Source organism: Amorphotheca resinae (assembly GCF_003019875.1).
Source record: "Amorphotheca resinae ATCC 22711 unplaced genomic scaffold M430scaffold_5, whole genome shotgun sequence".
NCBI lineage: Eukaryota > Fungi > Ascomycota > Leotiomycetes > Helotiales > Amorphothecaceae > Amorphotheca > Amorphotheca resinae.
Window position 1 is genome coordinate 293,576 of NW_020194475.1, and position 25,947 is coordinate 319,522.

A 25,947-nucleotide genomic window follows, 5' to 3' on the forward strand; every position below is an offset into this window, starting at 1 on the left:
ACAAACGCAGCTTCGGTATTCCTAGTCTTACCCAACTGAATGTATCAACTAAGGCCTTTTGCAGACGATGATATTATCTCAACAAAGGGTAGCAGCAACATGTGCACTTAGTGACAGATCATCAAACGTCAAGATGGGCCTGCATCAGTGATTGAGGGTAAATGAAAGGAAAGCAGACTGGCATTGGATAAGAGAATAGGCAAGGTCCTCTTTCCCACAGACCTTGGTCTACCTTACCTTCAGTAAGGCTCGAATTCTTTCGGTAGTAGCCAGGCAAGGGTCCCAGCAGCACTTCTGTAAGACAATTATAGAGATTTGTCTTATTGCTTCATTTGAACCAGACCGTCTCTTGGTCCTGGTGAACACTATCCTAAGTGACGATATGACAGTGAAGAGACAAACGCAATGATTTGAGCGTAAATATTATACTTATTGGGATCTCGATAATCCGTTTCTCAGTGAAATATGAGCCCAAGAATTGTGAAAGCATTGCGTAAACTTCATACTTTATGCGAAGCCTTGCTTCGAGGCGTTTGTGGCCTCTCTTACTAATAAAGGTCTGAACATTCTGGCCAGCATGACAGAAACCCAGGCAGCTTCGGAACATCGTTCCTTCAGGAGAATATATTCTTTTTGTCCTGAAGCCTCACTCCTAGAATCAAGGACGCAGCGTCTGACGTTTTAACGGGACTGATGACGAGACACAAAGCTATTGGTGTGATTGGATTCCTGACAACCCGTGGATTCGTGGTCTCCTTGTCAGCTTCACGTTGAACGCCTTCTGTCCAGTGGTACACAGCCTCGAATAGATCTGAAGCACTACAATTGGATGGCCCGTTCGGTATGCGATCTTGTGTTGGAGGTTGGAGGTTGTCGAGCCCTTTATGATCCCGTGCATTTTTGACCAATGGGAGGAGGCATGAGACGAGGCAGCCCGCCAGCGAGGATTTGCAGAGAGCGGAAAATACAAGTCCAAGTCCAACATCCAAATCCGAAACAAAGACCACAAATCAGATAAAAATCAAGTAAAATAAAGGCAAAATCCAAGAAGAGAAGAATCACCTCCAGTGCCTGCGCCCGTTCACGAGAACCAAGAAATAGTAATCATTGATCCCTCAGGAATTCTCCTGCGCCCTTCTTGCGCCTCGAGACCGACAAAGCGCAGCACTCCAGCCTCTTGAGCAGGGAGAGGTCGATCGATTTATGGCGGTAAGAGGCGTATAAGGCGGTATGAACACTGAACTGGCTCTCCCGCATGACGGGGGGCCCTCACAGTGACAGTTTGATAGTCAAAACGAACGGTCGGAGAATATGCCGTGTGCAGCATAGTAAGGAACATGCGGCGCATCGAGTGGTTCACACGCTGATCCCCAGCCTTCGCCTCCAAGACAGCGTAATTTCACAACGGCCCTAAACCTCCTGATACGACGACGCCCAGCGATGGCCTCTTTTTACCGCAACAGCACTAACCTCTTAGGACCACTCGAGGATGCGCAGGGCACGCAAGAGGGACGTGAACGCTGATCAGGGCTTCTTGTGTGGAGCCTTTCCCCCAGCCAGGGGACCTTAAGATAGCGATGTTCGTTTTTAGGCCTGGCTGACGAAATGGCGTGTAGGGGCTTTGGAGGTCCTGGCTTTGCTCTTCCACCGTTTCTCTTTGCTCTGTCTACAACTACGGAGTCTGCAACCTTCTCTACGACACGATTCCCGGACGCTGGATAGTCTGGAGTAGCAGCGAGGACAGGTGTTGAACCGGGCCAGGAAGAAGCGGATATTCAAGACCCGGCAATCCGACAGCCTCAGACCCAATTATTACCTATCCGAGATCAAAACCACAGGGTCCTCTACCTCGTATCCCATATACACATCTGCATTTCCATTTTCGCCGAAAGGAGGAAGCAAGATGGAGCGTCCTCGATCGTCTCCTCGTCCGGTGTCATCCGCAAGCTCTCAATCCAGCTTCGAATCGAGATACAAAAGTCCTCTGAGCACCAGCTCTTCAGTCGACTACGAATCCAGTCGGACGAGCGAGGACTCTTCATTGTTCGATGCCGACGCCGGAAGTGTGTCCTTCGTGTCGCCGACATCGACCCCTCATACTCTATATAAAGACGGAAAGCGTTCATTCACGGAGCCTATCGTTCCTGTGCGCAGGCATGGGGCAGGTGGTATAGAAAGGAGCACGTTGATCACACCACAGAGATTATCTAGGGCTCCATCAAGTCCAGTCACCCGAGACTTCGGGATGATGCTTCAAATACCAAGGGCACCCGGAGAGAGCTTCAAAAGGTTGCCGGAAGAGATATTGCTGGTTATACTGGGAGAGTTGAAGAAGTCGCACTTGGCAGTGGGCAGTACGAGCTGTGCCACTTGCTGGATGAGGGATTTAGCCAACTTGGGTCTGTCCTCGCGGAAATGGTGGTGTGCTGCGAGGTGTATGCTGTACGAGGATATTCAACTAAACGGTGTTGATTCGGTCCACCACACCAGGAAGTTTAAGATAAAGTACGGGGTTAGGCTCAAGCTTCTCAGGCGGACTTTACGCGCTCGGCCAGAGCTTGCGGAATACGTCAAATCATTGAAAGTGCCATCAATGCCGGATGGAGCCAAAGGAAAGAAGGAGCAGGAAGAGTATCTCGATCTGGTTGCCTCTGTGATAATGGCATGCCCAAATCTGGAACGTCTGCCAGGCTTCTATCCAGCATACAACCACACGTTCTCCCGTCTTGTCCATGCTTTATCAACAAGACAAAAACTAAAGGAGGCGGTGTGGGTAATAAGCTCAAGTCCTTCTCAACGTCAGCATCGATACACATCCACGGACGATGCCCAATATTTTCCTTCTATCATGGCACCAGCTCGTCTTCTTCCAGAGCAGTGCGTCGACTTCCTGACCTACCATTCAAATTGGACACACCTTAAAACCCTCTTCCTCCACTGTAATCCAGGTGGGAACATCGACTCCCTACTGTTTGCCGACGTATGCAATCTTCTTCCATCACTTGAGAATTTACATGTTTCCTCTTTTCCAACTCCAGCTTTTAACGACTCAACCCTAACCTCCCTTCCGCCTCTCAAGTCACTGCGACTTGAAAATCTTTCTGGCATCACCGCTAATGGACTGTCGGCTTATGCATGTTCGCCTGGTAGTAATACCTTGACATCACTCTCATTGATATCTCTTCCAGATGTCTCACTTCCCGTGCTCGCACGATTGTTCTCATATCTCAAAAGCATGACACGTTTCACTCTTTCACAAGCTTCATCACCTGGTCTGCCGGTTGGTACCGACATCTACCTGCATCCATATCTCGCATCCCCAAGTCTCGAATACCTACATTGGGAGATTACAAATCCAAGCGATGAGGAAGCCACGGATATTCTCGCGAAGTCGATCCTGTATTCCGGGTTTCCATCCCTACGAACCATCCGTGCACCCACAGATTCCGAGGGGACATTACAGAAGCTCTGCAAACCAAGAGAGAAGATCGAGCTTCCTGGCGATCGACATCGTGACAAAGGCGGCAGCAGCGCGGCGCCTAGCCACGTCTTGTCAAGTTCCAGCCTACCTTCCCCTACCTGGTCAACGTTCTCTCTCGGCCACAACTACTCCGGCTCCAGCTTCCTCAAATCCCCGACCCGCTCCACCTTCTCCCTGAAAATGGACTCACCAATATGCAACGACCGTTCCGCCGAACCAGGGACCAGTCTCCTGGCCGCGCGCCGCACCGCCCAGCAGCGCATCGACGCCGCGCAGACAACACCCCAGTTCCACATCATCATCTGGAACGAGTGGGGGCTGCTCGTGGAGCGCCAGACAGCCGGCGGCTTCATAGGCATGGTCCAGAGCCGCATCACCTACAGCCTGAAGCCGGATATCGATGGCGCGGACCAGGCGCTGGTGACGGTGGATGGCCCGGGTGGGTTGCTGGACGGCGCGGCGGAGACACACTCCCGTGATGGATGCACGGGAGGCTGGAACCGTGGCCGGTCGGGCAAGAGCGGGAGTTCGAAGGAGAAGTGGTCCCATACGGAGCGTGGAAGGTGGAGGGAGATTGCGCTGGAGAAATTCTTTTAGTGGGCAAGGAGGGGGGAGAATCCGTGTATATATAAAATACTTTTTCGTGATGTAGTTGGATATCTGGATGTATTATAGCACTTTTAGTACTCAAACGAGGGATATGGCGATAGGCTTGCAAATGCTAAATGTGAACTGTCGTCCTGCTGCTGAATTTAAGGCTTTATATGAGGCTGTAGATCTGAGTACAGAGAGCCAGTTTCCTGAGAGGGCTTGAGAATTGAGTCAGAGATTTTAGTTGTGGATTGAAGGGGGGAGGAGAGAGGTATATATCGTGTTGTTGAGAGAGGAGTGGTAGTGTTGTAGTTCGTTTACTGGTTTGGGAGTGAACTTTGGCATTTCAGCCCGGCGAAGACACAAGTTGCAAGGTCTGGGGAGACACCTACCGCACCATAGAGCATCAGAGCTATTATTCCTACTCCAAGCTCTGCCCTCCCGGCCATTCACAATGCTCTAAAGTATCTAACCCACCACTCCTCCCAAATCCCCGCGACCCGCGCCAATTACTCTGTAGCCAACCTCCAAAGCCCATCGCCCAAGTAATGCGCATCCTCAACCACCGGTCCCTTCCCCTTCTCCTTGACCTCCTTCGTACCCATGGCCAATAAGCCCACCGCACACGCCTCCTCCTTCCCCTCGGCACAAATCACGACCGGCTCGCCCGCCTCCAATTCTCGCCCACCATACCAGCCCTCGCGCTCCTCGCCCTCCGAAACCTTCGCCTCGCCATAAACTCCCTGCTCTTCCGGATTCCCGCTCGGTAGCCGACCCCCGGCCGACGTCAGTCCAGGCGCCATTAACGTCGCCCCGGATAACACGAAGCGGATCGCGCCGCGGTCGATGCGTATAGAGGGGAAGCAGGTCGGGAACCGATGCACCAGTTTTAGGTGCGGAAGGAGCGCGTCGGTCATGTGTTGGTAGAAAAGAGGGGTGGGACCGATGAGGTACAGCGTTACGCGGTCGGGTCTTCATCGTGCGAATTGTAAGTATGGGTATGTGTATTAATGAAGAGGGGGATGGGGGAGGGGTGGCGAGGGAGAGGAAAGTATTCGTTGGGAATGGTAAGAGAGAGCGCAGAGACGTACATCTTCATGGCATCTAATTGCTCCTTCTTTGGTATTATCTCATCGATATGTGGTGCCAGGAGGGGGTACGTGGTTACGAGTTGTGTTCTGAGGGCTCGCTGGATGGAGGACTTGACTTTTGATTTCGAGCCGGGGGAGATACTGTGGTTTGCCGTTAGCCTCTGGACACAGAACGGCAGTGGAATTGAGAAGGCCTCTTACTCTTTCTTGAACATCTTGATTGTAGTCGTGGGGTATCTTGCGATGTAGAGAGGATGGTGGTGTGTGGAGTATCAAGTATCGTGCCTTGAAAGGTTGGATGTGGAATTCTACCCCGCGATACGGGTGCGCGGGAAGACCAATAACGACGGGAATTAGAGTGGCATGGTCATGTGATTCTGAGGTTTTGGAAAGGGTGATATTTATCTTCTTTGACAATGGATTCTGGATGAATCAAGAGAGAGGACGTCAAGCAGAAAGAGGGGCTTGCATATTCACGAGGTCAGGATATCAGGAACTCAAGAGGTCAACGTATTTCATTCATTCGTTCTCCATCCTCGCCGTTACTGATGATTAACATGGGTCACCGTCCCGTCCTCAGCCAGATGCACATTCAGCCTACGAAGATCAGTCACTCTATCCCGGATGGCTTGATATCAGTCCTGCTCACCGCCTTGGGTTGAAGTCTTTTGTAACCATCATTCCTGGTTCGATGACCCGAGTATGTTCTGGGAGATCATTCTTTGCGAAAGTCTGGGCAAGGCTCAGTAAACTAAAGGAGAGATTCATCAGAGGATCTCAAACTTACAATCTCATCATGGGCATCACCTAGTTTCTTGCCAACTAATTTGTTCTGCCATTCCTTTGTCGGGTCGCCGCCAAGAGAGGTGGTTACGGGGTCGATAAGAGGCATGTTGAATATCTGCTTGGTGTTGAAAGGCTTGTATTGATACGGTGAAATGCGTTTTTGGATTGTCTGTTTTCGTATTGTTCTTATGAACATGAAAAGGGAAGATCTGACGATTTTGAAGATGGATATATAGAGACGTTGAGCCCGCCTTGCTTTTGTGTGTTGCCTTGTAGGTAATGGTGACGTATGTCGATCACGTGCTGCCCAAGAGGTGGTCTCCGTTGCGTGTTTCTCCCTTCTCTCTCCCCCACATCTCTTCTCTCCTCCCCATCTCCATCTTCACTTTTACCTTCGTCTTCATCCCTACGATGTACATTCTCTTCCTCTCCAACATGATACTCATTAATTCTAAACAGCACGGACCCCGTCCCTTATCTCAGATTGCCAAGGGCTGTCTGTGCCTGAACTCAAGCCACCAACAAGTTACCCCTTTTGCAGAAACCTTTCCGCCCTCCCTCAGCCCGCGCTTCGTCGCGTACTTTATTGGTACCAAGTGGATTGCAAGTCACCAGAAACTCCATATGCATTTCATGGGCTACTACTACTATATCTTCTGATGCGCATAGCGCGCGTTGTCTCGTCGCGTTGGCAGCTTTCTAGATCTTCCGCCTTATGCCCGTCCAGGTTCAAGCTTTCAGAAGACTCCGCAAAACGGGCCTACTGAAATTGATTGATTGATAGTAGTAGTACTACATCTCAAAGTGGGCAATACTCTGTAGGGGCACAGGGGGTAGGGCTGAGCGTTCTCTCCCGACTTTACGCCGCATTCTTGGCTTTTAATGGCGTTTTACCGCCTATCAAGAGCGTCAAAAGATAAGGCCAGACCCGAACCAGAATCTGAACCCATGGTTTATGATCTTACTGTTTATTAGCCTCGGAGGCGAGTACAACCATGCCTTTACGCTCATTTCTTTGGATTTTACTTGTTCTTCCGCAGCTGGGCGTGCCAAATCCTTCTGTTTGCTTACCCGATGGTCTACCCCTGGCTTTTTGGTTTTTAACCCGCCATTCTCCCACTGGAGTGGCATCACTCGTTGAGCCCTCTTGAAGGTAAAGCTCTGTACGCGCTTTCTGTCTTTTCAGTGTTTAATGTTGGGGTCATAATATCTCTTTATCACGTTCATTTCCAGATCACCATGCGATCCATCCTGATCGCCCTTTTGGTTGCCAAAGCCGTGTTTGTTTGTGCTACAGGAAACGGGTGTTCAGACAAAAACCTCGAAGAACTTGCTACAGGAAGACCTTGCGGCGACAAGGATACCATCTCGAAATGTCTCGGCGCTAGTCTCAGCCTTGGGCAATCTAATCGAATACAGCACTGCTTTGTTGCTGGCGGATGCGACGAGGCTGATGCCATGGTGGGAGCTGCCTGGTCTGAGGATAAATGCCCTGAATATGGAGATTCAGATATTCAGGAACTGCGGCGGAGGGAGATCCAATCAATAATCACCGAGACAAGAAAAGCAGAATCAACAGCGTCTATCCCTTCAAGGATAGATGCGAACACAACACCAAAACCATCATCACCCCGTACCGCTCAGACCATTTCCCTAAGAGCTGCATCCTCTACAACTAGTCAGTCGCGTGCTAGCCCGGCGATCTTAACGAGAGATGCCAGCACAACAACACCTCTAGTCTGCTTCACCACAACCATGATAACGACATCGTACTGCTCAGTGAGTGTGGGAAAGACCATCTGCCATTCGACAATCACAGCCTCCCCAACCTGCGCACCCGGAATTATCTGCCAGAAAGACTCAGAAGGACATGATATATGCATGCAAAGAGACGACCACGTCCCCCTGGCCGGCATCGTGATCATTGCCGTTTTCTCTGCCTGCATAATTGGGTTCACCATCTCGATGTTTATCTCAAGTGCGCTGGCACGCAGGGCCCGTAAACGACAGCAATTACAGAGGACGGCCATAGCTCCCGGAGTCTATGGGGGTGGAGGTGGGGGAGGTAGAGCGATGGCAGATGTAGAGGCAGTGAAGGGTTTTTTGAATAAGGGACAGTCCGAGGCGAATCTTCCTTTAATATCATCTGAAGGGAGGAGTAACGAGTACAATGAGCAATACGACAGACCGAGACAAACTACTGGAGGGTCGAATACAACGCCCTTGCCCCCTCTGCCCCCTCTACGGTTACATCAAGGGTTCGAAGCTCTACAATAGGATCTTGGACAATAATGTATCGAGGGTTGCAAATCGGAATTTACGACAAGTCTATGATACGATACCTATGGTGAATGGGAATTTGACGAAGCTATTTCAAACCATCTTTGGAGCTATTCTGGAATATTACGACTAATTCGCCACATGTTGAGAGTGTACATATAGTACGAGATTGTACCTGATTTGCTTCCTTGCAAGTTGCATCACTAATTGGCTGGAAAACTATATCCCCCAAATATATCTCTATCCCAAAATCTCAGGCGCAGATCTCAGGATACCCTTCTTCGTCACATCAATCATCTTCTTCCTCCTCTCTCCTTGCGAGGACTCCTTTTTCCAAAGAGTTGGACTTCTCATACTCGCTTTCTCACGTACTCCACTTCCTCACTCATCTCAAGACTCAGATAAGCTTAAAACAGCTGCACATCGCTAAATCTTAGCTCCGTACAGATACTGGCAGATTTGCGTCGTCCGCGTCGTCTATTATTTATTAGATAAGTTGATAATCTACAGTATCATGAATTCGGAAATGCCCCGTTCATTTTCTCGACTCCTCTCCCCTTCCCATCCCAAATCGTGATTGGCATGATAACGCCGCCATCTAGTGAAAGCGGGGTCAGGGGGGATCTAGAATAGCTCGGTCTTGGATTACAAAGATTTCTTGGGAGGGACACGGGCTGCTGCAAGAATATGAGTATCGATGACTTGTGTGTTGTTCTGGGGCCTTTAGAACGTGAGTCTCTATGTCAGGGACAATCAATAACTAAGGAACAGTCTCTTCATATCAATTATCGAACTGGAACCTGAAGAGAGCGGAGAAGAATGGAGTGGTATAATAACTCGAATAAGTACAGGTTTACCTCGTGCATTCCCGCCATGGTCGTGCCCTACGACACTACAAGATATAGAAGACAGTTGAATATATCTTCATGTAGCACCCGCTTTCAGAAGCTTTGTCTATTAGCCACTATCCTTTGGATTTATTCCCTCCTCCTGTTTCCTTCTTCCTCTCCTCTTCGAGATGCCTGCCCTCGGAGTCTCCCTGGACAACGGGCAACGTTGATAAAGGATCTTCAACACATCCTTCATAACTTGAAGCGACCTCCTTGCTATATGTTATAGCTTGAATACGGCGGCACAGGCGCTCTTACGAGAAAAAATCTGGAGAGGACGGCCTGTAGACGGTAACACAAGATATCAGCAAATAACTTGAACAACACGGAGTAGGAGGGTTCATCTCTTACTTCTCCTTAATGCATTCTGGGCTCGTAAGCGCTCCTGATAAATAGTGGCGGTTGATGATGAAGGATATCGGTCCGTGATGAAGACTTTTTGATATCGTATGTCGACTCATCCACCCCTTTCCACTTTCCCACCAATTCAAACAACCAACAACTCCCCCCTCCTCTCCCCTCCCCCTTCCCCATCCCCCCAATCCACCTCCTCCTCCTCACCACCCTCCAAACTCTCCAAATACCCAAAAAAGCAAACAATATAGATTCCCAACACCCCAAGATTTAACAACGGCATTCTTCTACCCCAAGGTAGCGTACCAAAAAATACCAAAAGCGGGATCAGAAGGAAGAGGAACGGCCAGCTTTTTTCTCGTATCGGATTTGGACCGAGGGATGAGAGGATTTGGTAGATTATGATGATGGAGAAGAGGAAGAGAAATGCGTCGAGGGGCGATTTGGGGGTGCTGATTATGTGGAAAATGTAGAGATTTGATGGATCGTAGAGTGATGCCATGTTTGGAATTTTGGGGTTTGGAGTTTTGTAAAGTAGACCGGAATGCAAGACGAGCGAGCGAGTAGAGTATAGCAAGTGAAGTGGAATGCTGGGTTTTGAGAGAAAATGTGAGTGATTGAAAGGTTTATATATATAAGTACCTGTTTACCTTGCTGGGCACTTCTCTAACGAATTCGCATTTCGACTGAGGATACTGTGCAGTACTAACTGTACCTACTACCGAAATTTAAGGTAACTCCCATTTTGCTACAATGACTATTAAATATACCTGTATAGTTAAATTTAGGAATGGGTAAGTAAGCTTGGTGAAGAGTTGTTGTTCTTTGGATTTTCCCTTCTTAACCTAGTAGGTACATCCTCGCTTAGGACATGATCCCCCCCTTTTTTTTACTTCCCCCCTTCGCAGAGCAAATACCAAGTAAAAAACCCCCCCTCCACTGACTCATCCCCTGAAAAGAAATAGATCATCCTAATTATAGCGAAGCTATTACTGGGAGACTCCCACCATTCGTAGCCTGCATTTCTCGGTTTTCTCTTGAAAGAAAGGTTTGGATAGCCTCAGCGGAGAGTCGAGGTTCAAGTGATCATCTTTCACTATGCAACATCCGATAATATTTATTCTTCGCTGTACTATTCCTATTCATCACGCATTGTTATCCTACGCCATACCCGCCCTTTTCTGCCCTTTCCAAATTAACAGCATACACGTTCAACAACGAGCACACTTTCGTGCATTCCCCCCCCCACTTTTTCTTTCTCCCCCTTCATGAAACATCCCCCACTCTGTCATGCGCTGCCCTACAACTCTTCCTTGGCCCTATCACTCGCCTTCTGGGCTGCCTCCTCCGCGCGATGCTTCGCATACGTTGCGCCCTCCTTGACTCTATCCGCGGCCTTTTCAGCTTGATAGTTGGCTTGCTTGCGGCCTGCTGCTGCACCGATGGAGAGTTGGTCCATGACCCATTGAGCTCCGTTTCGTCTGTGAAATCATATCATCAGCATCAATGCATTTCCCTAACTCTAACATCCCACAGGTGGCAGGGAAAAAGAAAAGGAAAACGTACAATTTAACCCATAAGGTTCCTTGGGGCGTTGTAGTCCCATATTTAAACCAGTTTCTCTGATTCCGCGCCCAGGCAATCAATTCATTCTTGGTTGAGCCCTGAGGGACTTGGAAGCCGTAAGAATCAAGATAGTTCTTGAGTTCCGATTCGGACCAGGTGTCGAAGACGGAATCTTTCGCGGCGTCGGTCTGCTTGGCTAGATAGGAGGTTACGGATGCAAATGCATTACCACCGGTGGCAGACGCAGAATTGTAAGCGTCCTGGGCGGCAGAGACAAGTTGTTCGCGGGTAGCGCTGGATTTCTTGCTCAATTCCTCGGCAGCCTTGTTGCCAGTGGAGGCAAGGTAAGCCCTAAAACCATTAATACAATTCCTCACGACAAGAGAGAAAGCGGGTGATCATACTTGAGATTATCAATGGTCCATGTATCAAATGTCCAGGCCGTCCATCCAGTCTCGGCTTTATGCTTGTTCAGCCTCACCGCAGCTATCAACTCGTCCCTCTTCCCTGACTGTGGTACTGGAACACCGCGTGAATCAAGGAATGCCTTCAGTCTTGAGTCAGACCAGGCTGAGATGGCACGGTTGAACGCATCCTCGGCCTTTAATTGCGCATCATCAGTAGCACGTGCGTACGCGTTGCCAGCAGAAGAGGTAGCTGCTCCAAAAGCAGATTCTCCTGATGCAGAAGCCTTGGAGGCAGCACTCTTCGCAGAGTAAGAGACGTTATCCCCAACCAACTGAGCGCGGTGCTTGCGTGCGATAGCGATCAGCTCATTGCGCTTGCTACCTTGGGGGACCTTGATTCCATTCTTGTCGGCCCACTCCTTGAGTTCTGTTTGCCATTTAGTATTGTAAGATAGGTGGTGGAGAAGGGATCTCACGTGAATCAGACCAAGAATCGAGAAGAGCATCACTGAGTGTCTCGATGGTGTCTGCAGCAGATTTGGACGCTGAAGCTTTCATGTCAGCCAGTCTTAGGCTGGCGATACGAGAATTGCGGCGGACGCTGGCGATAAGCTTGTCCCTGCTGGTTGGTTGCGGTACTGGAACTCCGTGGGTATCAAGCCATTCTTTGAGCTCTAAAGCAGGAGATTAGCCATCAAAAAGCAAGCATTTGTAGCGTGGTAACTCACCAGATTCAGACCACGTCTCGTAAAGCCAGTCTCCAGGGTAGCTAGCTGCATCGGCAGCTTTCTTTGCAATATTCTCATAGCTGGACCGAAGGTGCTGAAGAACAGTGTCACGCTTGCGTGGTTGCGGTACAGGGATGCCATGTCTATCAGCAAAAGCCTTGAGTTGTGAATCCGACCAGCTGCCAAGTCGTCAGTAAAACTCCCTTGAGACGTTATCGACAATAACTCACGTGTCAAAGATCCAGTCTTTGACATTGGCCCATGCCTGCTCAGCCTTTTCTTCCGTGTCATACCAATGAGCCTTAACCTGCTCAAGCAAATGATTGTGGTTCGCAGCAGCCGCATCCTTTGTCTCAACACCTTTCTGCTTCAAGAAAGAATGAAGCTGATGTGTATCCCACTCATGGTATGGGTAAACAGCCTTCGATTGCCAATTGTTCTTGACCAGGTTTTCAAGATCCTTGCGATCTGCGGGTGTGGGGTAGGGGACATTATGGTCTGAGAGCCAGCGCTCTAGCTCCGTTTCGTGCCATTTGTTATAGACTGACGCGGAGATGTTAGCTGGGTAGAAGAATAAAATATTGTATGCGTGATGGAGAAGAATGAGGATATCCCGGGAACTGAGAACGAGAGAGAGAGAATTTACCAGCCTTGCTGAACCAGTTACTCGCAAGTGCTCCTTCAGCCGCAAGGCCCAGCACCAGGAGCTGGGAAAAAAGTTTCATGGTGCTTGATGCCGCTCGGCTCTTTCTTTAACTCTAGTATTCAGTATTATCTCAATCACCGAGATTCAGATATATCTCCAGAACGTAAATGATTGCTGATGCTGTTCTTTCAAGTAGCAGCAACAGGATGGAGGAAATTGATGTTTGATGAGGATGGTGAAGTGAAGTGGTTTGACGCAAGAAGTAAGGAGAGTCTCTTGCGTATGATTACTTGGTGACGTCGAGTATTTTGCTTCTTGGTCTGTTCTGTTTACACTGCAAATGCGGAGAAACCACCAAGATGGTGATGTCATGATCACCTTCAGCCACAGTGCACCATGCGATATCCCCGCCACTATCGCGCCGCCTTGGCGGAATAGTGGCATGTGGCTGGTGCACTCTAGAGCGGCGGGAGTATGATGGAAAATGTGGGGATGGTGTTGAGCGGAACGAATCACCTCATGTAGGGTAATATAAAATACAGAGTACCTTATGCTTGTGAAGAGGCATGTATGTATGTATATATTTCTTTATCAAAGAGCGTATCTTCTCATCATGGCATTAAAAGCTCATCTCCCCATCTCCATATGAACGTAGATCTCCTCAAAATGTACACTATCCATCAATCCAAAATGAATGCCTCGCCGGAAAGCCCCAATCATGCCTCTATCCTTCTATGCTTCTATGTTTCCTGGCCCCCATTCCCATATTTCAGGGACGAAAATGTTAAAACCTTGCGCCAGTGCTATGCAGTCGTATCTCCAAACCGTCAAACCATGCTTCTTCCATGAATCTTGAAAAAGTACTCCTCTCCCTTTTCCACATTAAAACGAGTACGATAAATCTTAGTTGAACCGTCTGAATCCTTCCACCCCCAACGTGGGAACCTCAACCCATCTCAGCCCTGGCACACCCTCTGCCCGTCTCCTCTGAACGAAATTATTACACTCCCCTACAATGATTGCCCACTCCGCTAGAGCACGTCCTGCATACTTCGCTCTGGCAACGCCCTCGCTACCCGATCCTCCCTGTCCCGGATCCATGGGCAGCACATCCATGCTGACTCCTGGCACCTGAGCTTCGAGACATGACTGTGCAGGCGCTGGTAATTTGGGTGCAGATAGCTGACGTTCATGACCGATATTGTATCCCGCTCCTGGTGCATTTGACTGTTCCCATGAAACATTTTGGGCTCTCTCAAAATTTTGCGCCCATTCCAAGCTGAATTTGAACGAGTAGGCACGATGGTTCGAGGTGGATGGCGGGGTTTCGCTGTCGGAGCTTGGGTTCTTGGCGTGTCCTGTGCGTGAGAGGGCCATTTCCCTTCGAGCTTCTTCGAGCGTCTTGGCTGGGCCAGAGCCTCTTGGCGGGCTTGCGGTGTCCGAGGCGGAGCTGCCAGGGCGAATCTTGCCCATAAATGCCCACCTTCTTTTGGTTGGTGTAGTCGGTGCATCGCTTGTTAGTTTCGACGCAAAGCTATCAGTCGATTCGAGATTGGAAAGAGACGCCGGAGTGGAAAGGCGCTTATATGCGTTGGATTTGGTCGTACCTTTCAAGGACGCTGTCGTGACGCCGTCGAAACCGAGAAAGAGACTTGATGCGGGAGGTAGATTGTCATTACGGATGATGAGAAGGCGGCGGCCAGGGGCGGGGTGACATGGTACAGTCGAAGGAGGAAGGGTATAATCCTCTTCAGCAGCTTGTTTTAAGAACAGATACTGCGCCCAGTTTGATTGCAGACGTGCAGCAACAGCGCTGAAGATTTTACTGCATACAATTAGCAATTGAACGTCGGTGAAAAAGGTAGCTAACATACGTATCAAGCTCAGTCGGCTCTCCATCATCCCGACACAGCCGCCAGCACAAGAGGCGCATGTAATAAGCCCTGACCATCGGACACCAGTGGTTGAAGAACCGGCCAAAACTCTCTTCTGTTAACAACCAGTCCAAGCATACAACCTCTTTTCGACGCTCATTGCTCGTGAGGACACCCCACGTCCCATAAAGGAACGAGAAGAGTCGAATTTCGGACATGCTGTTCTGGCTCTCGAGCATTTTCTTGCAGACCTCCAGCCAAAAGTACCAATCGACAAAATCGGATGCCAAGGGACGGGAAAGATGGAAACGAACGAAGATGTACAAAGCCTCTTCCATGAAATCGCACAAGATAAAACACGCATTATGGTCAAATAATGAGGTTCTTCGAGCCGCCGCCTGCATTACTTTCTCGAAAGATTCAGCGAATGTCATCCGAGCCGCTTCATAATCAGAGGGTTTCTCAGATACGAAATCTCGCAGAAGCATAATCAACCGATTCTCCGCCATCAGTCGTGCAGAATTACTTGAAGGTAGAGGGAGAGCCGCGGCCGAAGCATCTGCTCCTGCAAGAACATCATCAAAAGTGATGGGCAATGGTTCAGGAGGAGGCGCCCGATGAATAGTTCCATCCAATGCTGTCAAAAGTTGAGCCTGGACAAGCACGAAACCTACAATCGTTAGCGGGTCCTCTTATATTCTTCCAAGGGTAACTACCTGGGGCGCGAGCTTTTGCCGAAAGGGGTAGGTCAGACGGCAGGAACTCCTCGGCGAGGATATGATAGTGCTTGGTAAAGACAAAGAATAGATCACTGTCTCTTCCACACCATCTAGAAACCCATGGGCCGGACCAAGGGACATTCCCTGCGAGAACAGGGAAGGGCGGCTTCTTTTGCAATTGGGCCGTCATCGATTTGGCAGACGTCCAGCCAAGTGATTGGATATGAGATGGAAATGTTGCAACCACGTCATCAGTGTCAAGCTTGTTGACACGCCTAGGCAAACCGAGCTCGTCCGCTGCCCGTCTCAACGTGTCGGCTTGTGGTCTCCATAGTCTGACCAACATATCTGCCACTCCAGGCACAAAAAAGAAGGCATACGCTGCGGCCTTCCCACAGAAAGTCACAAGACTTGCCGGGGCATGCCTCAACGACATCTTGTCAACTACAAATCTCATCTGTGCAAGCAAATTCTGGATAAACAGGATCCGAATGTTATGATAGATGGAATCAGTCAGAAATTGAGAGCTCGATGAGCTTAATGACCCACTGGACTTTTTATTTCGTAGCGGAGTACGTTCATTGAAGTGGTCTGGAGGCCGCTCAGATAATGGCGCAAACGCAGATGGGCTCATCCGCCATTCAGGCCTCATCATAATTGCAAGGGTGGCTTCAAGCAATACCGGCCTATCCACCCCCGAGACTACCTGATTCTGTCTGCCATCAAGCACCTCCAATAGTCCCAACCACCACTTGTTTAAAATCTTGACTCGCCTATCCAGGTCTTCTGGGCGGAGATTCCTGTTGGAAGGATGCGATGCATGATTTCGAAGGAAAGGTAGGAGTGATGCTCTGACAACATTGGTTTTCAAGGACCAGGACTTAGCTTGGAATTTCGAGAAATCATTTTCCAGTGAGCGGAAAGCCGACCATAGCTCGTCACGCCTGCGAGGTGTCTCGGGATGGAGATTTTGGAGCTTGTCGAGGGACGGAACCGGCGGTACTTTGTCAATTGAGGTTCTCGGGGTGGATCGGTGATCAGTAGAGCTCGTGGGCAAGCTGCTTGCGGAGGAATTGGCGGAATTGAAAGTGCTGAAATTCATGAGCACGCTTTGTGGCCTTTGTTTTATCTTCTGAAGGGTCGAGGTCCTCCGCGAGAAAGCTTTTGGAGGGCTGGTGGACAGTTTGGCCGGAGCAGGTTTTTCGATCTGTGGAGGGGCCTCCAAGGACTGGCTCGAAACGGAAGACGGAATGGAAGTTGAGATAGAAGTCGAGATAGAAGGCGAAGCGGAAGTCGAAGTGGAAGACGGTGCGCTACTGGCAGCGTCTTGCGAAGCATCTCCGGATTCCACATCCTGCTCTGTCTCTTTCTCCCTGTCACGCCTTGGGGATGGTGACCTTGACGTGTTGATCCATGACTTCCGGGCAAATGTTGCAAACGATTCTGACACCTTCTTGGGCTTTTCCCGGTAAGGTTTGGGAAGTGCGGGTACGGGTGGGATGACCTCGGGGGCAGTATCAACCACCTCGATGGGTTGGTTTCTTTCGGGAGATCCCCTTACCCGTTGTATCCAAGCTTTGGGTCCCGATACAAAGGATTTTCTCCTCCCTACTCGGTCGAGCTTTGGCTTCTCCTCCTTCACCAATGTGCCCTTCCCTTCCTTCCGGCTCTTCGGTTCATCGACTTCTTCGGGAGGTTTGGGCATAGCATGTGCAGAGACGATCCGCTGCACCTGGTCCTTTGAGCCATATGGGAGGTTCTCGAGGATGGGTAGGCCACCGAAACTCGCGGATCTCGGCAGTCCATCGTCATGCTGTGCTGGCTTTGATTTGTAGTCCACGCGGATGAGGTCAGGAAGGTCTGAAGAGGAGTGCGAGCGAAGGAGTGCCGAGTTCGCGTCGAGGGCAGCGGGCATCGTCAAGACGGGCCCATGCATAGCTGTTGTAGCTACGAGGCAGACGGCGGGGGAGCTAGTAGGCGGGCATTGCAAGCATTCGCGACGAACAATATCTAACTATTCATAAGATTAGGAAGCAGACTTCCCTGACCGGCAGAGCAGCTGAGTTGGAAGTAGAGCGAGCGTTTCGATTGAGATCCGGATAACGAAGGGCCGGACGAGGCTGGTTCGGGGGGGCGGGCGGGCAATAATGGATATAATAAGTATATCACGGATTAGAGGTGCCCCCGGACAGCAGCAGTTTCAGGCAAACGATGGTGGCTGTACGTTCCTTGCTTTTCCTGGTCGACGTGGGGAGGTGCGCAGCAGGTCCTCTCAGAAGAAAGTCGAGGAGGACCGGGTTGGTATTACAGACGCAGGACAGGACGACGAGTTTGATGAGGGACGAAAAACGAATGTCTGTTGGGGTGCCGGAGCTCGTGTAGCCGGGCGTTGTAGCATGTAGGAAGTCAATCGTCAATCGATGCGGCGACGAGGATGATGGGGGGGGGAGGACAGCGAGAGAAGAACCGGGGGCCTGTCGTAGACTCGTAGGGTACATGTACGCCCGGCTCGAGGGGTCTCGGAGGCTGGAGAAGAGGGCCCTGTGGGCGTTGATCCGCAGTTCAAGAATTCACAGCACGAAGACGGAAAGCTGCGAGAATCACGATGACGGGGGGGTCCTGGGACGATCGAAGCCATTCTATTGACGACTTGGGGCGAGGCTACCTGTGTCCCGGCGCGCGCTATGCTGGGGCGGGCAGGTTTCTGATATTTGCCGTTGGCTGAGACGGCCAAGGAGCGCCGCACCGTCCGAAGATGGCGTCGCAGCCAGGCCCGAGCTCTTACTCAACGGGCCCGTAATGCCTCGTAATGCCTCGTATCATGGATGTCTACTCGTGTTGTCGTCCATGCGGCAGCGTTGGAAGGTTGAAGGCAGCTGAGCGTGAGTGATTGGGGGTGGAGATGCGTATATATTGCGGTGTATGATCCTCTCTCTCTCTCTCTCTCGGGGGGGGAGGGGAGGTTGGATGATGGCACGATTAGCTGATCACGGCGACGGGCCTTCCTGCGGTATCTATCTCCCTTGGACTTTTATGATTGTTTGTGTTTTTATGGGTATTTTTTGACGATTAATCTCATAATTATTGCTCTCCCATATCTCCAATAATGTCTCCATCAATATTCCCAATCCCAATTCTTGTTGATCGGACGGCCAATACCCAGCCAGCGCCGATCCCCGGCCCACACGGACTTGGTCTGGTGGTGGTCGGTCGTACTCCGTATTATTGTATAATAAGGTAACCATCAACGCCGACTTTCTGCAACATATAGATTGAGGAGATTCGCACATTATTATTGCAGGATGGACGGTACATGTACATGGACTGTACCTGGGCGAGGATCCATGCAATCTACATGCAATCTACACGCAATCTACGCGCAATCTACCTTACAACATCCTCGACGAAGCAGCCTCTCTCTCGCAATCCCCACCTCGATATCCTCTACAGCCACACCTCTCTTAAAGCGCGCTCTCGCTCGCAGCCGAGTGCCGTGGGGCCGTCTTGACTCTGGACCGATGGGGCCAGTGACGCAACACGAGTCATTATCATTGGTCCCTGTGGCGTGGCATAATTATAAATATAGCATATGCACACATCATATATATAGCACAGGCACAGCATATGTGTACCTATGTACCTTTTTTTCCCTTTTCTTCTTTCTTCTCTCTTCTCGCTGTGGCGCGGGTGCTCTGTCAGGTACCTTACGCCCTGCCCACTCTTCCTGCCACCTTCTTTCGTTCTTCCTGTATAATGGCAATCAAATACAAACACGAAAACAATCCTGCAGCTCTTACCCGCTCGCGCTCTTGCCCGTTGAAATCCGTGATCCGGTTTTTGAGACATGTCTCTGCCAATAGAGGGATTTTGTAGCGCGGATTTAGTTATAGAATAACCTGAATTTAGTTAGCTTTTCCTACTAAGTGGGCCGGTAGATCTAAACCTCGATAACTTAACTCAAACTCACTCGATTTTTTAGTTATATATAACTAAAGGAAAAACAGAGCTTAAGCTTAGTTATAGAACCCTTTAAACCCGTATTAAGCCTAGTTTGATCTGTACGCCCTTTGTACTAGTGTTAGTAAAGCTATTCCTACATCTAAGGTAGACTCCTTACTTACTACGCTAGCACGCCTGATATAGGGCTCTATATTACTACTACTGTCTTATTACTCCTTCTGTTACACTATGATCTTTGACGGTAGCGGCGTATTCGAACCCTTAAACAGTAGCTCTCTACCGGCACTATTAAGGCCACTCGACTAGCTAGAGGCAGGCCCTTGATCTCTTAATATCGAACCCTAGTACCGTATTATAACCGGCCCTTTGATCTTAACGAATTCGACGAACTTAAGGCGATTAAATATATACGGTTCTTAAAGTTAGAGATCTGTACGATCCTCTTATACCTAGCTATTAAGACTATTATGTAGCGGCGCCGGTATAAACCTCTTACTAAGACGGCCTTTTGCCTTGTTCTATAGCGCCTATCCTTCCTAACCCGGTATAAGATAGAGATGCGTATATTCGGCCGTTTAAGATCCTAGTGTTCGTCTGTTTTTAACGATACGATCTACTACCTAGTCGATCGATTCGAGTACTTCCTTTAGTAGGACGAGTTTAGGTTAACGTAAGAGCGGATCCTAACGTACAGTAAGGCTATTACTAAAGAGAGCAAGGTTAGAAGGGTATAGGGCTTTGTAGACAGTACGATTAGATCGATCTGCCGCCCTAGGACTGTTCTATAGCGCCTATATTACACTAGATATAAGAAGACTTACGGGCTAAAGTTCTAAGCTATTACTACGCCTAACGGCCTTATATCCTTAATCGTAGGCCTGTTCGAAGCCTCCCTTAGCGATTAGGCTATGTGGTATAAGTCGGATATTAAAGACAAGCTCTGAACACTATTTAATCTTCCTAGTAAAGTGCCGTTCTATATATATAGGGATCCGGCGTATGTTAGCGCGTACGGCGTAATAAGAGCATATAAGAGTACTGTTAGGCATCGAATAACAGCTAAAGAGGAACGATTTAACGCTATAATAGCGTTAGTACAGATCTCGATCAAACAGATCTTTAGATTAGTGTTAAAGTACTAGTAATTTAACGGCTATCGGTATAACCTTAAGATTAGGGGCTCGCTAGTAAGGGAGATATACCTAGTAGCGGTACTATTAACGAATCTATTAACGTGTTTAAAGGGTAATTAAGTATCTAATTCCTTTAGATGTAAGCCTCCCTCTATAGAAGAGTATTTAGATTAGTTTAGTCCTAGACTTAGATAAGGAGAAGAATAGAGTAGCTGTTTGTATAGTAAATACAGTATAAGTTACTGCTGTTAGCTGTTTAACGCGTAGTACTGTGACCTAAGTTAATATAAGAAGAATAGAGCAGCTGTTTGTATAGTAAATACAGTCTAAGTTGCTTATCCTATTGCCTATATAACGAGTAACGGTATATACTTAGTTTTAAACGCCTATAGCGCTATAGTACGTGGTTCTATAGCCTAGGTCAACACAATAAGTATAGAACGGCCGTTTATATAGTAAACACAGTATAGATTACTTCCCTTACTGCCTACTTACTAAGCAACACTATATACACTAATTTAAACGCCTGTAACGCTAACTTAAAACCCTATATACTAGCACGCCAAGAGCCCTCTACCCCGCTACTACTATCCCCTTGTTGCCTACTACCTGTATCCCTTGTATCCTTATATATAGCGTACCTTGCCTCCTGTCGATTATTAGGCGTAATAAGGGCCGAAAGTAGCTCGAAAGAGGCCTGTAGACGTTAAGTTAACTGTATAACACCTATTAAGGTAGCTATTGCCGTTAGTAGGGTGTTATGCCTGTCTTACACAACTTTGTTATCCTACTTTTGATTCGTCTTAACGTTAGTTTAGAACGTATAGGATATAGATTAAAAGGCCACTTAATCTTGCTTAAGGGCCTGGTGATCCTCTTGTAGCTGTGCTAATTACCGTTTAATAGCCTCTAATCAAGTAAGATTAACAGGGTCAACAGTAGGGAAAAGGGTAGCGCTCCTTTTGATTAGAGAACAGATCTGATCGATCTACGCGGGCTCCTAATCCTCCCCTTTAAACCTTATAGTTATAGCCTAGGCCTTTTGCTTCTTTTGTAGACGTAGTAGCCCTTTAGTAGTAGCCCGTTAAGCGTGATCCTTATCGTTAAATTCGTCGATATTAGCTAAGGCGTCGCCTTCTTTGTCTAAATCCTAAATAGGCCCCTCTACGCGGTTTAATCCTACTATAGTAGCCCGGCGCTAGATCTTAGCCTCCTCCTTATCCTCTTGTTAGTTCCTTAATCTAGCCGCCTCGCGCTCTACCTGTTGTTTAACGCTATTCGTGATCTCGTACTACTCGTCGAGCCTCTAGTAGAAGTCGCTGTTAGTTTAAACGGTACTACTCTCTCTCTGTTCGGCTCTCTTACAAATAGCACGCTTTTTTAGCATAAGGTAGCTTACTTAATTAGGATAGGCCAACACTTTGCCTATTTCGTAGTAGACTTAAGCCTAAACTTCGCCCTAAAACGCCTTCTGTTTACCCTCTTTAAAGAGCTTGTTGTGATTAATACAGGCCTAAACGAAGGTAATCCTTTCTTTGTCTATTACTAACGTACTACGCTTCTTACGGCCCCCCTTACTGTTATTAGCGTCTTCGTTAGAGGGATCAGGTTTAGGTAGGCGTTTGATTTAAGAGGTACGTAATTCGAGCTCTTTAGAGCCTATTCGGGTAGTAACACTACGATTAGTTAACTTAACAGTAAGGGCCTTTCTCTTACGCGTTGATACTAAGCTACTACCTCTACCGCGCTCCCTCTCTTAAGTTCTACGCCTCTATAGATTCGGATCCTACGTGTTTAGAAGCCCGGCAGGTATTTCGCCTCTCTTGTAGCGTATCGGCGGTTGTAAAGACGGCAGAACTAACTAAGGAGGTTTTAAGGTAGAAGGAACTACCTCTTGAATAGAAGAGAGCGGCGGTAGCGTCTGTTACGTCTGTTGCGCGTACCTAGAGTAGGATCTAAACTAGGACTAACGAACGTCTTGATCGTCTATATTAATAGTGTAAAAGAAAGAGCTATAGAACACCTCGCTAGCGACGATATACAAGAGCTTAAGGGTAGGGAAGGTAGGTAGGGGATAAGGGTCCTACAGGGCTAACAGGCACTAGGCCCTAATCAACTATAACTACGCATATAACTATTTTACCTACAAAAGCTATTTTTTAGGAGTAGTTAAGTTATGCCGGTAAAATTAGATCTAAGCCAAATTTGGGTGTACTAACTATAACTCTGCATTAACTATTCTCCAGCTGCAAAATCCCTCTAATCCGTCCCAGCCTTGTTGCCCCGGAACCCCTGGGTTTTCCTGATTCAGTAGCCTGACCCTATATTCCGTAAAATTCTTCCGCTTTCCGGGCATTTCGGAGGTCCCGACCCAAAGTCCCAGACCGTCAGACGCCAGTACATGTATCCCCCGGCAATGACGGTGTTGCCATGCTTTGCCGACTAATAACTGAGACTTTAGGGATCTCGAGCCCAAAACCGGTTGAATGCTCCGTAGGGCGCACCGCGTAGGCCGCTTCAATTCTTCGAGGCCTCAGGCTCCAGCTGCGCACAAGAGTGGTCGTTCTTATTCTTCCTCCTCTGTCCTGTGGCCATACAGAGTCCCTCTGCTCCCTCCCTCCTCGAGAAGTTGAGGGAGGGGTGGATATTCACATCACGTGAGTTCAGATTGTTCCTTGGATCCCCCGGGCCGTCACGACAGACGGGAGATACTTGGTTATCGAAGAGGTACCATTCAGAGTAGGTATAGTGGAAGGAACCGTCTCTTTCAATTTCAATGACAGATGCCCAGACAGAAGAATGACGGGAACTTGGAATGCTTCCAGCTTTCCAAGCTTCTTCCACTGGGAGGCCCGGCACGTGTCTAGCCCGATTCTTACATAAGCCCTAGCTTATGTCAGCATTTATTTCAGCCCCATCGTGGTGTCCTGAGGCTGTCGCCCAGCTCCTTATCAGACATGTTGGCGAGTCCCATTACGGCTAGGCCCAACATCTCCTACTCCAAGCTCCCCTCAACTTGCTGACCTTCCCCATGGAACTATCCCATCGCAGAGCGCGCTCGTCCACCATGGATTCTCTGCCGCGCGAGCTCATCGAACTGATCCTCCTCTGGAATGTGCGCATGTGCGAATGCGAAAAGAACAGCATCTTCCCCTTGCGCCTGGTCTGCAAGGCCTTCGACATCGCCCTGAAGCCGTATATCTTCAAGACCATCCAGCTGGAGTTCTCAAAGTTCTTGCGCGCTGTGCCCACCCCAGATATGAGGGCTTTGGAGAGCGTGGGGAATCTTTGTCAGGCCGTGTATCTGGACATGATGGTTGTGAGGGATGAAGGTACGCTTGAACCCCTTAACTGGGTTGGGCCTTGATATTTGCGTTCAAGAACAGCTGAATTGACAGCGGCCATCATCTCTGAAGCTCCCTGCGTCCCTCACCAGGACCTGCGCCTATACTGACCCTCTTTGTCTGGCAGACGAAATCACCCGTTTGACGGAAGTCTTCAATGGCATTATCGTCAAAGTCCCAGAAATGGGGCCTCTCCTCCTATCTCTCCGGCGGTATTGCATGAACGAGAACACATTCGACGAGACCGATTTCCGAAGGGTTATAGAGCGCGTGTTGGCCGCTACACCAAATATGACTCGGCTCAAGCTCAACCTCCCCTTCCAGGTTGTAGGACGGACTAGTTCAACGGCTACACTTCTGTTAGCCACTACGTTCGCATGTGTTGCTGGCCGCCCGGCAGACGAATACAAGCCTCTCGAAACGATGGTATTAGACCACGTCAGCGATACTACACTCAGTAGCATTTGCAATAACCCCATTGATCTCAATAATGCTCTGGCCACTTTTGCTGGACTTAAGCATTTGGTACTGTCCCTCAAGAGGCAGGAAGCGAGACTCGACCGGCAAGGTACTTTTACCGTACAGCTTTGGTTCCTGATTCGGAAAGCCTTGAATTTGGAGAGCTTATGCATAATTGGCTGGAATGTAAAGAGAGACATCAATGTCCGGCTCCATCGACATTCTATGGCCTTCAATGGTTTGGTCTGGCACTCCTAATGAGTCAAACAACATACTGATAATATCCATCAGATTGGTCGATGCGGTCGCTACCGTATCACATTGATCCAAAACCCGTACCCCGAACGCTGCGCTACTTAGAACGTGAGTGCCCCGACCCATTGAAGATTATGTGCTGAACAAGTGCAGTCAAGCGTGTGGATATTAATCCTCGCTCGCTCCTTGGTTTAATTGAAGATAACTCAAAGACACTCAAAGAGGTCTATCTAAATGAAGTATATCTCAAGGTCTTCGGTTCCTCTGAGCAGGCCAATACCCCACTATGGATCGGCTATCCGGACGAGTCCAGGCCAGAGCAGGCTCTCTGGCTGGCTGAGAGCCTCAGAAATATGGAAAACCTTAGATTGGATGTCTTGAGGGCGACCGGTTTAGGATATGATGATTTCGATCCCGACACCCAGTCGGCACACCCAAGATACGATCTTCCTGATCCATCAGGTCTGAACAGATCATTTGACCAGCGATTTGTGGAGGCCGTTCTTGGTCACGACGATATTACTACAACTAATATAATTGCTCCTACATCCCATGATGGCTATGACACCCACAATCACCCTCTCTCAGGAGCCTCCGACGCTCGAAATTCAGAAACCTCTCTCCAAAGCAAAAGGGCCAACGACTACGATGTCGAGACCTACCAGCGCCACCATAACACAACCTCGCACTACAAGCACTCCATCGATGGCTACTTCCTGAACCACAACGAGCAAGCCCTCAAGGAGTTACAGCGCATCATCAACCTCGCCGACCGCGGCATGACCCTCATCTCCGAAGAGATTGTGCGCAATAACACGGCGCGCATCGTGACGGATATCGGCGATCTGGGTATGGAACCCGCGGCGCCGGACCTCGACCCTGCACCATGACTACATGGCCAGCTGCTTAGGGAAATGTGGATCTTCCTCGACCGCATCCCGGAGATCTGGAAGAATGTCGGGCCGTATATGTGTGGATGAATAGAAATCACCTGAGGTTCCGAGAGTAGAAGGGAAGGGGACGCGTCCTGTGTGTGTATGATATATTTGTGTGCGATACCCAGGTATTCATTCCTTGATGGAACGAACGGTCCGCAGGGCGGGCGGCTTGGTCGTCAATATCATCACGTGCTACTGCATATCCTGACTAGATACGCTGGTACTATTAGTATTACACTGTACAAATACAGAAAGCCAGGAGCGCTTTTGCGTCGCGAATTAAAGTTGATCGTTGCGTCCAAAATGCATATATATAAAATCATCTGTGATATTGACATCTCGCTCTCCTAGGTAACACAACACCCCCTTTTTCATTCTCCTCGCTTAATCCTCTACCTTCGGCATTATTCCCCCCTGAAGAAGAATTCTACATATACCTACCTAG

General features: G+C 49.0%; 9 protein-coding genes across 9 annotated transcripts; 4 read left to right on the forward strand and 5 right to left on the reverse strand.

Moving 5' to 3' along the window:
• The first annotated feature begins 1,447 nt into the window (after positions 1 to 1,447).
• On the forward strand, positions 1,448 to 4,235 carry M430DRAFT_34441 (hypothetical protein). Its single transcript, XM_024866551.1, has one exon. The coding sequence runs from the start codon at positions 1,904 to 1,906 to the stop codon at positions 4,076 to 4,078; it is 2,175 nt and encodes a 724-aa protein (XP_024721301.1). The 5' UTR covers positions 1,448 to 1,903; the 3' UTR covers positions 4,079 to 4,235.
• Positions 4,236 to 4,527: 292 nt separating this feature from the next.
• Positions 4,528 to 5,545, reverse strand: M430DRAFT_138125 (hypothetical protein). The gene is made up of 3 exons (XM_024862554.1): positions 5,365 to 5,545; positions 5,164 to 5,304; positions 4,528 to 5,044 (listed from the first exon to the last, which is right to left on the reverse strand). Exons 1-3 carry the CDS (start codon positions 5,376 to 5,378, stop codon positions 4,582 to 4,584), a joined length of 618 nt encoding a protein of 205 aa, XP_024721302.1. The 5' UTR covers positions 5,379 to 5,545; the 3' UTR covers positions 4,528 to 4,581.
• Positions 5,546 to 5,705: 160 nt separating this feature from the next.
• M430DRAFT_100877 (hypothetical protein) lies at positions 5,706 to 6,055 on the reverse strand (the record flags this gene model as incomplete). The annotated part of the gene is made up of 3 exons (XM_024860666.1): positions 5,706 to 5,760; positions 5,813 to 5,895; positions 5,951 to 6,055. The coding sequence occupies 3 exons, from the start codon at positions 6,053 to 6,055 to the stop codon at positions 5,706 to 5,708; spliced, it is 243 nt and encodes an 80-aa protein (XP_024721303.1).
• M430DRAFT_34442 (hypothetical protein) lies at positions 6,039 to 6,688 on the forward strand. The gene has a single exon (XM_024866552.1). The coding sequence runs from the start codon at positions 6,229 to 6,231 to the stop codon at positions 6,607 to 6,609; it is 381 nt and encodes a 126-aa protein (XP_024721304.1). The 5' UTR covers positions 6,039 to 6,228; the 3' UTR covers positions 6,610 to 6,688.
• Positions 6,689 to 6,898: 210 nt separating this feature from the next.
• Positions 6,899 to 8,637, forward strand: M430DRAFT_228511 (hypothetical protein). Its single transcript, XM_024864779.1, has one exon. It carries the CDS (start codon positions 7,189 to 7,191, stop codon positions 8,224 to 8,226), a length of 1,038 nt encoding a protein of 345 aa, XP_024721305.1. The 5' UTR covers positions 6,899 to 7,188; the 3' UTR covers positions 8,227 to 8,637.
• Positions 8,638 to 9,193: 556 nt separating this feature from the next.
• On the reverse strand, positions 9,194 to 9,975 carry M430DRAFT_275001 (hypothetical protein; the record flags this gene model as incomplete). The annotated part of the gene is made up of 3 exons (XM_024865634.1): positions 9,194 to 9,348; positions 9,378 to 9,401; positions 9,780 to 9,975. 3 exons carry the CDS (start codon positions 9,973 to 9,975, stop codon positions 9,194 to 9,196), a joined length of 375 nt encoding a protein of 124 aa, XP_024721306.1.
• A 798-nt stretch (positions 9,976 to 10,773) lies between these two features.
• M430DRAFT_18219 (hypothetical protein) lies at positions 10,774 to 12,899 on the reverse strand (the record flags this gene model as incomplete). The annotated part of the gene is made up of 7 exons (XM_024863819.1): positions 10,774 to 10,954; positions 11,040 to 11,390; positions 11,444 to 11,873; positions 11,923 to 12,120; positions 12,175 to 12,353; positions 12,405 to 12,717; positions 12,821 to 12,899. 7 exons carry the CDS (start codon positions 12,897 to 12,899, stop codon positions 10,774 to 10,776), a joined length of 1,731 nt encoding a protein of 576 aa, XP_024721307.1.
• Positions 12,900 to 13,723: 824 nt separating this feature from the next.
• Positions 13,724 to 17,349, reverse strand: M430DRAFT_27130 (hypothetical protein; the record flags this gene model as incomplete). The annotated part of the gene is made up of 3 exons (XM_024865529.1): positions 13,724 to 14,645; positions 14,695 to 15,364; positions 15,411 to 17,349. 3 exons carry the CDS (start codon positions 17,347 to 17,349, stop codon positions 13,724 to 13,726), a joined length of 3,531 nt encoding a protein of 1,176 aa, XP_024721308.1.
• A 6,224-nt stretch (positions 17,350 to 23,573) lies between these two features.
• M430DRAFT_101206 (hypothetical protein) lies at positions 23,574 to 25,454 on the forward strand (the record flags this gene model as incomplete). Its single annotated transcript, XM_024860688.1, has 4 exons — positions 23,574 to 23,838; positions 23,978 to 24,547; positions 24,601 to 24,672; positions 24,718 to 25,454. The coding sequence occupies 4 exons, from the start codon at positions 23,574 to 23,576 to the stop codon at positions 25,452 to 25,454; spliced, it is 1,644 nt and encodes a 547-aa protein (XP_024721309.1).
• Between the last annotated feature and the right edge of the window lie 493 nt (positions 25,455 to 25,947).